The sequence below is a fragment of the Lynx rufus genome, unplaced genomic scaffold (assembly GCF_022079265.1).
Source record: "Lynx rufus isolate CCGP_SWC_20201006 ecotype Redwood Valley unplaced genomic scaffold, mLynRuf1.p SCAF_21, whole genome shotgun sequence".
In the NCBI taxonomy this organism is placed as follows: Eukaryota; Metazoa; Chordata; class Mammalia; order Carnivora; family Felidae; genus Lynx; species Lynx rufus.
This window is the reverse complement of record NW_025814836.1, coordinates 24401826-24416615: the sequence shown is the minus strand read 5'-3', so window position 1 is coordinate 24416615 and position 14790 is coordinate 24401826. Positions and strand designations below refer to the sequence as shown.

The following is a 14790-nucleotide window of genomic DNA, read 5'->3' as shown; positions in this document are numbered from 1 at the left end:
AAGGCCAAGCCGGAAGAACTCCTTTGTCCTGCAAAAGCAAGGCCTTTCCGGTGATTATTGGTCCCCCTGGATTTCCCTCCTGGGCCTCTCTTTGGGAGAGACTCATAATGTGGGGGACTCCGCAAACATAGGCGCGAAGTTCAGAATATGTCAACTGTGGAGCCCCCACCTTGCTGGGGAGATGACCCGACCAGCCCTCCCAGAAGGGGAAGAACAGGAAAGAGATGGAAAGTGCTTCTCAAACAGCCCAGCATCAGATCACTTGCAGATTTCGTTAACATGCAGGTTCTGATCAGTGTCTGTGGTGGGGCCTGAGAGCCTGCATAGAGAGAGTGCACACGCGTGGGTGGGGGGAGTGCAGAGAGAGAGAGAGGGAGACAGGATCTGAAGCAGGCTCTGCGCTGACAGCCGACAGCCGGATGGGGGGCTCGAACTCACAAACCATCAGATCATGACCTGAGCTGAAGTTGGAAGCTTAACCGACGGAGGCACCCAGGTGCCCCCAGATTCTGCATTTCTAACAAGGTCCCGGTGGCAGATGCCGTCGCTCTGTGGATACACGTGTGCGGTGAAGATGTGCAGGGAGCCCCTGCCCCTGGGACAAGCCTTCTGGAGGTGGTCGTCAGGGTCATGGCCCTCCTTGATGCCTTTCCTGGTGAGGAAAGAGGCCGAGTGAGCAGGGGTCCCAAAAGGTGTAAAAAACAACACAGTAGCATGTATTCCAACAACAACAACAAGAGTCTGTGATCAATAAGTTTCAGAATAATGGGTTTAAATGAAACAAGGTTATTTCCCACAGGCCTTCTCAGAGCCTTTACCATGACAATTTGCACTGTGACCTAACCATCCCCAAAGGGGCTAGGGAAGTGTTATCCAAACTCAGTTCTGACTTTGGAACACTCCCCTCCCCTCCCCCCCCCCCCCCGAACACTGTGACTGCCCGGGTTACAAGGAACACACTCAATGATAGTTTGAGACGTGATGCCTCAGCTTCTGATCCTCTGTGCTTCAGACTCGTCCCTTGGCGGTGTCTTCTCACAGCCCTGTTGCCCCATCCCCGAGCGAGTCTCTGCAGGGTAAAGACAGGTGCGGCAGGTGTTCCATCCTCCCATAGGGGACACTCAGGGGACACTCCCGCCTCTGTCTCTGGGGACTTGCCGGGCTCCGTGGCACCAGAGAGCAGCTGCAGCCACTGCTTCGTGAGGAGTCTTGGAGCCCCACAGTCTCCCTGGGATCACTGTTTTTTGTCACTGCAGGTTTGGAGATGGGACTGATCTGCCAGTCAAGGGCCACTCGAATGGTCGACTTGTTCTCACTTCTGTCACTGAATCACCACTGCCCACAGCATAAGATGGTGAGAGCAGCTTCCCAGGGAATTTGAACAGGACCATCAGAGAATTACCAACGATTCTGTGCTTTGCAACAAAGGACCCAGATGGACTCTGTTAGGAGCCGCAAGTGTACCCCCCGGCCCCTCTCCAGGAGCTCACAGCCCGGACTCCCACAGCCTCTGAGAAAGGGGAGCTCTAACCCTGAGCGAGAATCCCGAATGCTGGAACTTTTAGCAACCACACACCTTCCCAGCTTCTCCCTGGTACCTGGAAAGAAAGAATGCTTGTCTTCTGTCTGGGATCTGGGAAGACGCAAGATACATACGTCCCTGTCTGTATTTTTAAGGGACTGTTTTAAAAAAGACTATTTGAGAAATGTAAATGTAAACATAATATTCATGTAGAAAATTGTACAGACCACAAGTGTGCAATTTGATGAATAACCCGTGTAAACGAGAGACTGAGTGTGACGGCACACCCACCTCAGGCTGCCTTCCAGTTTGCGGCAGTGTTTTGTTTTGCTCGGAGGTCACGGAGCTTCGAGACGGCCTGACACCAGACTCCAGTTGTCAGTGGGATCCCAGAAGGCCGGCGTGGACTTGTGTCGGGCAGTGCCGACGTGCTGGCCTGTGCTGCTCTCTGGGGCTACGAGGGCACCGACCACCCCGTGTATGTGGAAATAAGCCGGATTGTCTTCTTGCTTTAACTGAGGGAGAACGTGAGGGAGCAGCTCTGGGGAAGAAGGAACTCGTCAGGGCTTGGGCAAGGTGACCTTGATCTAGGCCTTTATGTGCCAGAACCCCAGCACCTGCACCTGCAGAGGGAAGGCACGGAGGAGGGGAGGATGGGCGGGGGGTGAGGCGTGGTCCTTCTCCCCAGGACAAGGCCAGACTGAGGCCCCGGGATCCTGACAAGAGCAGCTGCGTTCTCGCAAATAAACCCCTAAACTTGGTTTCCTTAGCTGGAAACCAAGCCCAGGGCCTCTTGGGTTCTCCTGGTGCTGAGACCCCGGGCATCTCTGACCCATTTACAAGTGGCTCAGGACGACCAGCCCTCAGCGTGATCAGTGTGGCCGCTGACCTCCAGGACGGCCCCCAGGGATCCCTGCTTCCTGGCATCCTCGCCCTCGGGCCATCGCCTCCTTCCTTCCATCAGGCTCCGTGCGCGTGCACGCCGGGATACTGCCGCAGTGACGGTACGTCCTTTCTGAGATGAGGTTATACAAGTCAGCGCGCCTCCATCCCCGCGTCTTTCTCTCTTTCTCCATCTGGTCATTTGCTCTGGAGAGGGCCGGGAGCCATGTCTTGAGCTAAAGCCAGCAGCCCTGTGGAGAGATCCACGTGACCAGGGACTGAGGCTTTGCCAGGGGCCGCTGGAGCGAGCCACGAGGCAGACCTGCAGCTCCAGGCACAGCTTCCGATGACTGCGGCTCTGGCGGACAGCCCAGCTGCGTCCCTGGGGCGGGGGATCCCGAGCCAGAACCACCCAGCTAAGTCATCCTCGGATTCCTGACCCGCAGAAATTGTCCGAGGCCGTACACTCTTGTTTCAAGCTGTTGTTTGGGGTTCACTTTACAGCCACCCATGAAGACAATCCAACCCCGACCCATCTCCTAGGGCGTTGGAAAACTCTTAGAGGCGGCCAGGGCTCCGGTCTCTGGCCTTCCAAGCACTTTGCTCTGACGTTCAGCGTCAGTGCTGTGCTGGAGCAGGCTGGCGCTGGCTCAGAGCACCGTCACGCCTCCAGGAATTCTGTGAGCTGGGTAGTGTCACGCTGGTATTTGAAATCAGCTGTGGTGGGAGTATTTACGCCACAGAAATAGGTGAATACTGCAGATCGCTGGCCCTCCCCGCAGCCAAATGTCGGACGTCTGCCAGCACACCTCTGCCTTTAATAATCTCTGTCCCTCATTGCTTTGAAAAAGTGTGATATTTATTTTTTTTTTTCATGTTTATTTTTCAGAGAGAGAGAAAGAGCACGAACAGGGATGGGCAGAAAGAGAGAGAGAGACACAGACTCTGAAGCAGGCTCCAGGCTCTGAGCTGTCAGCACAGAGCCCGATGCGGGGCTCAGACTCGTGAACCACGAGATCGTGACCTGAGCCAAAGTCAGATGCCCAACTGACTGAGTCACCCAGGCGCCCCCCCAAAAACTGTGCTGTTTAAAGACTAAAATAACCACTAGTGTACTGATTCCTGGCCTTAAGGACTGAAACATTTATCAATCCAGGCAATACTTCTCATACTCATTTCACAGACTCTTCCCTCCTCACCGATTTGGAATTTTCCATTTACCAATGCCATGCATTTTTGTTTTGTACTTTTACTACATATGGATGTGTCCCTAAACAACATGTGATATGGTACTTTGTGATAACAGTGTACTACGTGTTTTATTTTTTATGTTTATTTATTTATTTTGAGAGGGGGAGAGAGAGAGAGAGAACAAGCAGGGGAGGGGCAGAGAGAAGGAGACAGAATCCCAAGCAGGTTCCGCACCATCAGCACAGAGCCTGGTGTGGGGCTTGAACTCACGAACCATGAGATCATGACTTGAGCCGAGATCAAGAGTTGGATGCTTAATCAACTGAGCCACACAGGCGCCCTTAAATTTTTACATAAATGGCATCGTAAAGTATGTATGTATCGTTTCTCCTGCTTTTTTCACTCAATATTATTTCTGCGTCATTTCTGTTTCTGTAACTGGTTTTATTTCATTTACTTTTCCTTATATATGATATTCCATTGTATGACTATACCACAACTTGTTGGTCCATTCTCCTGCTGGTGGGCATTTAAGGTGGTTATTTTATTTTTGCAATTATACATGATTCACCTATTGGCATTTTTACTCCTGTCTCCTTTAACACATGCAAACATTTCTCTACGTTTCCCTAGGAGTAGAATCGCTGGGTCATAGAGCTTACACACCTGCAGCTTCACAAATCACCAGAGGAGCTATACTTGACGTCAAGAATGGTCACAGCACTTGTGTTCATGAGTCCCCAAACTAGAAACAACTCAAATACCAATCAACAGGAGAATGGAGAAACAAATTCAGTATAGCCGTACCAAGGAATACTACTAAACAATACAGAGGACTGAACTATTGCCACATGCGACCACATGGGTGAATCGCACAGATATCACATTGAGGGGAAGTGGCCAAATCTTATATGAAGTTCTACAACAGGCAGGATGAATGTCAGGAGGTCAGTAAGAATAATAGTTACCCCGAGGAGTGAGGTATAAAGTGGGAAGAGCATGACGGAACCGTATAGGGTTCTGTAAAGATTCCAGGCCTTGATGTGGGTGATAGTTACCTGTATATATGTAGGTAAAAAATTAATGAGCTGTACACTTAAGATTTGTGCATTCCATACTATACATGTTACCCCTCAATTCAAAACTTGTAGAAAGGAAAAACAAAAATCAAAGTCGGGAGCCAGTTTATACCCTCACTGGTGGTGATCCTGCCACTGGGATAGTGAAACTTTGTCATTTGGTCTGTGTGAGAGGTGTGAATGGTATCTACTGTGGTTTCGTTTGCATTTCCCTGGTTATTGCTGAGGGTACACATCTAGTGATGTGTTTGTTGGCCATTTGGGTTTCCAGTTTCTGTCCATTGCCTATTCCCATCTTTTGTCCTTTTTTTTTTTTTCAACATTTATTTATTTTTTTTGGGACAGAGAGAGACAGAGCATGAACGGGGGAGGGGCAGAGAGAGAGGGAGACACAGAATCGGAAACAGGCTCCAGGCTCTGAGCCATCAGCCCAGAGCCTGATGCGGGGCTCGAACTCACGGACCGTGAGATCGTGACCTGGCTGAAGTTGGACGCTTAACCGACTGCGCCACCCAGGCGCCCCTGTCCTTTTTTCTATAGGGTTGTCTTTTTTCCTCATTGATTGTAGAAGTTCTTATGTATTCTGGAAACTAGTCCTTTATAGATCTCACATTGCAGATATCTTCAAGTCTATGACTTTTTTTAAATTAAAAAAAATCTTTTGTTAAATCAAAGTTTTAAATTCCAATGTGGCCAAATTTATCAATCTTCCTTTATGTCCTATGGTTTTTGTTTCTTATTTGCAAAATTTACCCATACTCTGAGGTAATAAAATATTCTAATATTTTCTTCTAGAAAATTTCCAGTAAAGCCTTTCACGTTTATATCTTTAACCCACTTTAAATTTACATTTGTGTATGATGAAAGGAGGGGCTGACCCACATTTTTAAATCCCACTTTAAAAGACATAAATGACAGCGACAACAAAGAACATGCTTTCTTCTGCGCGGAGCATGGGAAAAGTCTAGCAGAGACCGTGCGCTTACGTTGTTACCTCATGGTCTTGAGTTCCTCAGTAAATCCCCCTCCTGATCTTTTGCAACCAGAAAAATTATGTTCTTCCAGCACTGTCTTTTGTTCTTTCAGCTCTCTGCCTGCTGTGGAAGCACTGAGCACCTGAGCATATAAAAGACTGCAGGGTCCCTCCTGTCCTCCTAGCATACGCGTTTAAAACTTAGTCCGGCCAATTACCGTTACACTTAAAACCTGTATTGTAAATCTTGGGCTTGACTACAGAGACGGTGCCAGGCATAGCTAGGCTCAAAAGGCTGTTTGTTGACTCTGAGAATGGATAATGCTGCCTATTTGTTCCTGCTACTTCTGCCAGTGACCAGCTGTGGAGACTTAACGGAGTCATTTAATATCTCCACCTCTGCTGCTTTCCACATCCTACCCTGTGGATCGTGGACACCTTCCAGTCAGAGGTACTGTTCTTCCTGTTCTACCTGTAGGCATGGCCAAGTGTGGGCAGGGAGCGCAGGGGCATGGCCACACCTGAGGCCATGACTGTATTTTGACTCAGCCACCCCTTCCTTCACTATGTAAGGAGCTCTGGGGTCAGTCTGAAGGAAGCGCACACATCAGGGTGCTGGGAATCTTGTTCTCATCTGGTAGAGACTTCAGGCTCTGGAGCAGGAAGGCTGTCTGGGTTTGAGCTCCCACTCTTCCATTTCTAGCTGGGAGTCCTTAGGCTAGTTACTTCGTGGTTTTTTTTGTTTTTTTGTTTTTTTTTTTTGCTTCCATTTTCTCATTGAACACAGGTAAAACACTTAGAACACTGCCAAGTGCACAGTGAGTGCTCAGGGAAGGTCAGCTCTTATTATTGCAACAGAAAGTTTAGGAAGAGGGATTTTAAGCAGCAGCAATTTCTGTTCCAAGTCACCTGAAAGATGCACTCATTTTCTTATGGCTAGGAGCTTTAAAATATGAAAGAGCTCCCAGATACTTATTCCCTTGGGCACTAGCCCAGGTTTCAGATTCTTATCTTGTTCAGCTTTGGGTCAAGGAGGAGGAAGGATGCACACAAGTTTGCCGCAAGAGGGCTGGATGGGACTCCTAGACATATTGGGCTTGGCTCTTTTAATTTGAATTAGTGACCAAATTTAAAATTGGGAAGATTTCACATTAAAACAAAAAACCTAAGACAAGCTGGATTGTCCTAAAAGATCCAGCTAGGCTGGGACCTCCTTCCTGCATGGTATCCATCAGTGAATTGCCCCTTCAGATGTGCCTTGGGCCTTTCCGGTGCTCTCACCGGCCCTTACGTGGGCTCCTGTGATATATATATAGGTGTCTAGCTTGGCATCCTCTAAGACAAGCAAGATACACCACTTCAGACCAGCTGTCCTATGTTGTCGGCCAGAGTAAAACTTGGGGGTGGGCTGCTCCCCAAGAAGGAAGGGCTCCAGGAAGGAACCCCTGAAGGAAGGTCCCAGTGCCGCTGAATCACAAGGTATGGTTTTCTGGGTAGCTGGAATGGGCTGCCTTGAGGATGGGGGCTGGTGGCTAATCAGGAAGAGGGTAGAACAGTTATGGGTAGGGGAGGCCAGGGCCCCCTTTTGTCCTACTCCTGCAGCCATCATCCTCTCTGCCCGTGACCCCAGCAACCCAAGGAAGCTCCCCGCAGGAGGATGTGTCTGAGACTGGCTAACTTTCACTGTCACTGAGTCCTCCCGTGCGCTTCCACTCCATCTGTTCTTACCCTGGCCACCTTCTAGGGTAATCCTCCTGAAACACTAGGTTAGGCCCTTGACTTCCTCTCCATCCACAGAAACCTACTGTTACCTACCCCCCCCCCCGCCCCCGCCTTAGCCATTAGATCTAGGCCAGCCTCACCAGCCTGCCAGGAAGGCAGCAGTCCTGTTTTCCCAACTGCCAGGAGGAGCCTTGTGCATAATAAATGCTTTCTAAACAGTGTTAGGACGATGAGATAACATGTGAAACACTCAGTAATGTTCTGCGAACGCTGGTCCCTCTCCTCCTCACTCCAGTCCCTGTTTCTCCCCAGCCGCTGCTAAGTCTCCAGTAACATCTTAAGAGACCTGATACTGCCATTCTCCTGTTTACAATTCTTAATAGTTCCCTACTGTCTGCAAAATAAAGGCACTTCACAAACTGGGCCCAGGCTTCCCTCCTGTGGTGTCGGCACATATTCCCCTTACGTCCTGGTCAAATTGAGCCTCTCTGTTCCATTCTCCTCCCTGCCTTTGCTCGGTCTCCCGCCTGGAATGCCATTTCCGCCTCTGCGCTTGCTTGGGGGTTCCAGACCGCTCCTGCACCAGCTACCCCAGGTCGCCTTTCCTGACGACAGCCGGGATCACGGTGGTTTCTCCTGCCCCGTGGCCGCCGCCCTGTCCCTCGTCCCCACTCCGTCAAGTCCCATCACAGTCCGGCAGGAGCGTCGGGATTGGTTTCCCTAGGGAACTGCGGCCCAAAGAGGACCCCGAGTGTCTTAGGAAGTTTCCGGAATCCCCCGACGCGCCCCCCTTCCAGCCCCGGGAGCAGCCGATCTAGTGTGAGCGCGCGCCTGCCGGGAGTCCGGGAACAGGGGCAAGGGCACGGGCTAGGGCAGGGGCGCGCAGGGCCGGCTCCCGCCCTGGAGGGGTCCTTGGAAGCACAGGACCACCGGCACGGGGCTCTCCTGACAAACCACATCGCCGCCGCGTCGCAGCGGCTTGTAAGTCCCACACGGGGAAAAGTGAGGCCCCGCAGAGAAGTGACTTGGGCAGGGTCACTAGGTGAGTAGCGCGCTCAAGCGTGGGCCTCTGGCCTCCCGGTCCTGGAGCCCAGCTCCGGGTGGGCGGCCGAGCCCTCGGCCGGGCCTGCAGGGAGGGGCGGGGCGGGCGGAGGCGGGGGCCCGGGCGGGGCCGACACAGGTGCTTCGCATCCGGCCGGGGCGGGGGGGGGGGGGGCGCGGCTCCGCGGGGCTTTATAAACGGCCCGGGGCGCGGCGCTGTGTGCGGCTTGCTGCAAAAATAGTGCCCACGTGTCTGCGCGTCCTTTGCCGCGCCGGCTCGCCGCCCGCCGGCCGGCCCGTCCGTCCCGCAAGGCCACGCCGGCCCCATGGCGTTCCCGCTGGTAAGAGCCGCCTGCCGCCCGCTAGGGCGGGGCCGGGCGGGGCGCGGTCCCGGCCGCTGCAGCTAACGGTCCGCGCGCAGCCTCGGCCGGCTCGGCGGTCCGCTCCTCCCCGCCCCCCTCCCCCCCCCCGCCGAAGGAGCGCGAGCCCCGGGCGGGGCGCGGGTCACGTGCCCGCGGGCGTGGGGCCTCGTGGAGGAGTGTGTGCGAGGGGGGGGCAGGGAGCCTCCTCGTGACTCAGGGCCTTTGGGCTTAAAGGCGCCGCGGCCCTCCGGGGGCGGCCGGCGGGGCCTCCAGGCTGCACTGCGGTCTCCCGGTGGCCTCGAGTGTATGTCCAGACGGGAGCCGACCGGACGGAAAGGCGCCTCGGCGCCGGGAGCACTTCCTTCTCCCGCAGCCGTCGCACGTGAGACCCGAAGCCGCCGGCGCAAGGAGCTCACGCACCTCGGAGGGCCCCAAGCAAGTCTCGTTCGTACCCCGTGGGCGGCGGGGGTGAGTGGCCGGGTGGGGCGGGGCTGCCGGCGGTGGAGACCCCCGCGCCGGACCTACGCCGATCTGAGAGTGCCACGACGGCAGCGGGCACGGCTCCTTTAAGGCGGAGGGATCAGGCCCCTCGTGCGGACCGCGCTTCCCGGCCCGGGAGGTCACGTGGCTTCACACGTTCGATTGTGCCGGAGCCGCGTTCTGGGGGCGGGGCTGGCGGGGTAGGGTCCCACGCGGGTGGTCGTCGGGCACGTGTGCCCGGGCTTCGCGCCGGGGAGGCTGGCGGCTCTGAGGTGAGGTGGGTCTTGTGGACGCCCGCGGGCGGCCGTGCAGGCGTGGGGGCGGCGCGGCTGTGGAGGGAGCGTAGGCCGCACCTGCCTCGGCTTTCCCCAAGGGCGGCCGGGGGGGAGAGAGGACCCGGCGTGCCTGTGGCGCCCCGGTTCTGTCATTCTCTCCTCAGTCCAGGTTCGGGCCAGTTGCACCGGCGGGGGGGAGGCGGGTGCGGAGTGCGCCCCGGCCTCGGGCGGGGGCGGGCAGCTGGCTAGAAAGGCCCCGGTGGGGCCGACGGGACCCAGACCGAGGACAGGCCACTCACCCCCTGGCGGTCCCACTCGGCGTCGTTCCCCGGGCTTTTTCGCGGAGTGGGCGTTGTGTGTCGTGCGGTCGCCCCTGACTTTGTGGCCCTGTTCCCGGGGGCGGGCGGGCGGCCGGGCCGGAGCCCTCGTGAGCCGCCCAGCGCCGCCCGAGGGCCTGCGACAGGCCGAGAAGCCGAGGCGCACCCGGGCCCGGGAGCGCAGCCCGGTTTCGCGGCCGCGTGCACCTTGCAGGCCTCGCCCCGCTGCGCGCGCCCTGCGGGAGCCTCGCGCCTGGGGAGGGAGGTCGGCCGCACCCGTGAGAACCCGGCGGCGGCCCCTGCCCCCCCGCCCCCCCACGCCGCCGGGCGCCGCAGCTCCGCGGCAGCTGCCGCCTCTGGTCTCCCTGGCTACCGCTCCGCCGCCTCCCCGCCTGCCCGGGCACCGAGTAAACTCTGCGTCATCCGTCGGGGCGAGGGGCCAGCGGGGCGCTTGGCGCCCTGGGAGGCGCAGGTGTGCGGCCGGCCGCTCCCGGAGCGCAGGTGACGGCCAGCTTGCGCCCTCGGGCCGGGCCTGGGGACGCGCGCGGCTGACGGGGAGGAAGGACTCCGTACGGGCCGTCCGGAACCCGGGAAGCTCAGGTCGGTGGGGGGGGGGGGTTCTGTCGGGGTGAGGAGGGGAATGCAAGGAGGGTTGGTTTCTGGAGTTCGGGGTGCTCCGGGCTATGTGTGGCGGGGGCGGTGAGGACGGGAGCGCCCAGGCCCCCCCCCTCCCCCCCCCCCCGCTGCTCTTCTCCCCTTCCCGGTGGCGCTGGCTTTGAGCCGCACGTGCTCCCAGAGCACGTTGCCGTCGGGTTTGGTTTTTGTCCCAACGATCGAATTCGAGCTCGAGTTGGCCTGGCGGTGGGATTTGGAAGTCGGCTTCCCTACGTGAAGGCGCGTGTTCGTGAGCGCAAAACGCTTGCCGTCCCTCCTCCCAAGGCGCGTTCTCCAATCCTCTCCCGCGCCCGGGCCCCCCGTGTGGAGGGGCCTTTGGGCCAGCTGTACGCGAGCCGGTGCGGTGCACGGGGTGGGCGACCGTGGAAGCACGCCCAGGGCACCCGACGCGGCCGTGGTGCTGTGGTTTCTGCCGCCGTGGCACGCCTCCTGGCAGTGTTCACGAGGCAGAAAGTGGAAGAAGACCCCAGGCTTAACGCCAAAGTTGTTAGCCAGAGAGCTCTTGACAGTGGCTCAGTATCTTCATGAGTCATCGAGCTGCTTATTTTGTTTTAAATCCTTAAAGCTGGTTGTGTGCTCCCATCCCTCCAGGGGCCCGAGGTAATATAAAGGAGCGAAGTGGGGAGAGGAGGGAAAGAGTTGTAGTGCGTCCGGAACCACAGAATTTCCGTCTCTCTAAAGGGAGCAGCTGGTTGTTGCCACACAAAAATGTGGGCCCAGGTTGATGGATCTTTGATTTTTTTCTTCCTAGCTAAAGCTGCCGGTCTGTTTTAAATGCAGCAATTAAACTGAATAGTGTAGGACCAAAGGTAATCTGTCTCTGAAGAGCAGATTCGAGGTGAGGACTAGACTAGTTTTGGGATCTCGGTCTTCAAATGTTCCTTTTAGGTGTCCCCCCCCCCCATTTTGTAAATGAGGAAACAGGCTCTGAAATCAAGTTACAGGGCTATTGAGGAATAAAATTCAAGTGTGAACCTAGGTCTTTCTGGTGCCCTAGCTCAACGTGATAGTCTGTGTATTCCGGTATGTCCGAGGGGGTCAAGGCTTACTGGTGATGTAGTTTGTAGAGAAAACGCGGTGCTTTATGCTGGAGCCCCATTTACAGGCAAAGTGAGCCTTACTTAATTGCGTTGGAGGGAATGTCTGGTTGTGGAAGTCAGTGTGGGTCTTCTGAGCATTAGTGCAGCGGCGTTGCCGTCGGGAGGAATGTGCTGCGTCTATCATTCCACCATGTGTGTCAGAGCGGTTCGCTGATCTGAGAGAGCCTGAGGTCTGGAGAAATCGGGCTCCTCCCACTGGGGCGGGGGTGACCCTCCCAACCCTCTGCACAAAAGACTTTCCTTTTTCAGGACAGTTAAAATTCTAATAACTTTTGAGATTAGGCAAATGTGAAATTAGATAATTGTTTGAAGACTCCAGAAGGAGAATGTGGCTTATTAAGTCTCACCTTTTCTCTCATAGCTAAGATTCCCAAAATCATGCCTCCTAGATTTCCAGGAAGAATTAATAGGGGTTTTAGCAGTACTTACTGAGATCTTCTTGAATAAGCTTCCAGGGCGTAAGATGCCTCTCTTTGCCAGGAATGAGAGACTGGGTTTTCATTCTGGGTAAAACTGAGTAAAATTTAGACGGGCAGCAGTGTACAGAGCTACACTAGCAGAGGTAAAGGGATTTGTACCTTTTATTTCTGTATTTTATTCCCAAAGGGTTTAAAGCATAAAGCAGTAAAGACCATTTTGCCACAGGGATTTTTCTGTGAAAATTCACAGAGAAATACAGACTTGATAGCTTTTTTTTTTTTTAAACCTGTGGTCTGGACAGTTTTTGGAAGGTTGGAAGCTTTAAAATGTTACCTGTTTCCAGCTGCTTTTCTAGCAGACCTTTTTAGCCCAAGCACTCAGGAGTTTAGTGTTTGTGAATTTGGGGGTGGGCAGGAAGAGTGAGATGACTAAAGTAGCTTGCTGCTGGTACTTTAGTGTTTACGTGATAGGCAATATCTGTGCAGATTTTCTCATTCATTGGTTTCAGGTCCCTTGTCTAAATGACCGTTCCCTAAAATTATGTGTTTGTTTGAAGTGCAAATTAATTAGTGGGTTTGTACCTCTGGCTTGAAGTTTGGGACAGGAATGCATACCAAACCTGGATATTAAGGGTAGGCTGTTATCTTCAGTAGCTAGTGGTGGAGTGAGTAAAAGAAATCATAGGATCAAATAACAAATTATTTTCTTTCCTATGGGAGAGCTGTGCTAATCCCATCCTGTTTTGCAAATCTGCTTTTCCTAGGCAGTATCTAAGCTGTACTGACTCTGGGGAGAACTTGCCAGAAAGCCTGGGGATAGAGGGTGAGGGGGTTAGTAAGGGGGTTGGACCCAGAGGTTGGAGTAGAGGAGGCTACAAGAATTTTTGCTTCAATCTGTTGTTTGATTTAAAGCCAAGAATCCTTGATCGCACCTGCCTCCTTGGCCCCCCACATTGCAGCTTTGGAAATGCTTTTGTTTTCTTTCCTGCCATTGTAGCAGCCTGCTTTGGTTATACCTCCTCATGAGAGCTCAGCCACTTGAGTGAGCACAAATTTTAAGTGCTGAAAGTTTTTATGTTCAAGGTAGGAGCCCCCCCCCCAAACAAGACATATCTGTTATAATAAACTATCTGAAAAGGTGGAATGAACCAAGGTACATAATGTGTGTTAATATTTCCTATATTTTATGGGGAAAATTATCTGACTTTCCATAAAAAGTCCGTAACTAAATTTCAGTATTAAATTTGCATTGTAAATATAATTTTCAGTAAGTTTTCTTATTTGGGATTTAAAAAGCCTCCAGTCAGGGATTATTTTGCTTCCTTAACGTATGTTTTTAAATAACAGGCGTGGGGGGGAGGGAGAAATTTGTGACTAGTTGGGGTAGAGCTTTGCTTTCAGTAGTGCAGAAGAACCCTTAGGCATGGATAACGTTTGAATTCTACTTTGTTTTTTTAGTATTGCTGTATGGTTGGAACACTTGTTGGATTATAGTGAGCGAACACTCTTTGTTTTGATTTTTAAGGCATTTTGTGATTACTTGCCTTGAGGTAATTGTAGAATCCCTAGAGGGCAGGTCTAAAGATTGATTTGTGTGTGAAAAATGGGTCACGGTTGTATCTAGCTGTTGATTCTGGGAGTAACTTAGCTGTAATAGCGTTACTGGTTTCTTTATTCTTGGCCAGCGTTCTATGCTGATATGTGTACCATCCTGACGGATTTAGCACGATGGCCAGAAGTCTGTCTCCTTGGATAAAGGTATGGGAGTAGCTTTCTGTTGGAGGAAAGCAGTTACCTTGAGCTGTTTTTGTGTTTTTTGTTTTTTTCCTTTTGACAGAACACTTAATCTCTTACTACTTAACACCTGTGCTCTCTGCATTCTGGCTTTGTGCTCCTGGCTTCTGGCTCTGATACCATCTGTCTCCCAAGTCTGTCCTTTCTCCTGAGACTGTTGTGCTTGTTTGTTTGTTTTAAGCTATAATTTTGGAATGGTTTTGAAGCTTAGAAGATATTAGAGACCTGTTCGTCTCCCAGATGTAACTTGGAGGTGACAACGCAGATCCTAATGGCTATTTTCACGGATGAGAGAATTAAGCTGAGAATGAAAAGTGGTTGTTTTAAGTCCATTTAGCGAGTGGATGATAGAGCCAGAACTTGAACTCTGGTCTCTTCCTTTCCAGATGGGTATTTCTAGAATTCAGGCACCTTGACCTTTGCTATATTGGTCTCTGAGACTTAAAATCTCAGTCTCATGAGACTCTATAGCTTTCCCCTTGCCCTGTCTGATCTTTTCTTGTCCTGGCACTTACAAGCTTTCTCATCCCCCTGAATGCCACATTCCTTATGGTTCATTCTGTTGGCTCTTTCTTGTCCCTTTATACAGAGGGCCTGTATATTCTTGCAGCACTAGTTCTCTCTCTGTGTGACCAGGTTTGAGGTTGTTCTCCAACTGTGATAGCGTTACTGGTTTCTTTATTCTTGGCCAGCATTATATGCTGATATATGTACCATCCTAACAGGTTTAGCATCATGGTCAGAAGTCTGTCTCCTTGGATAAAGGTATGGGAGTCGCTTTCTGTTGGAGGAAAGCAGTTACCTTGAGCCCAGCCCTGATTGTTCTCAGAATCCATAGTTCTGACTGGCTTACTGAATGAGTTCTATCTTGCTGAAGTACCGTGAACCCAGCAGTTTTAAAAACAGAACCAATTTTTTCCCCTTACTTCATCTCCTGGGGCCAATCTGATTCTATCCC

At 52.8% G+C, this 14790-nt stretch overlaps 1 protein-coding gene across 1 annotated transcript in view; it reads left to right on the top strand.

Moving 5' to 3' along the window:
* The first annotated feature begins 9078 nt into the window (after positions 1-9078).
* CPEB1 (cytoplasmic polyadenylation element binding protein 1) overlaps positions 9079-14790 on the top strand; it is an 89388-nt gene continuing 83676 nt past the window's right edge. Inside the window, exon 1 of the mRNA XM_047086831.1 lies at positions 9079-9240. Within this exon, the coding sequence (XP_046942787.1) occupies positions 9079-9240 (162 nt within the window). The remainder of the gene's footprint in view (positions 9241-14790) is intronic.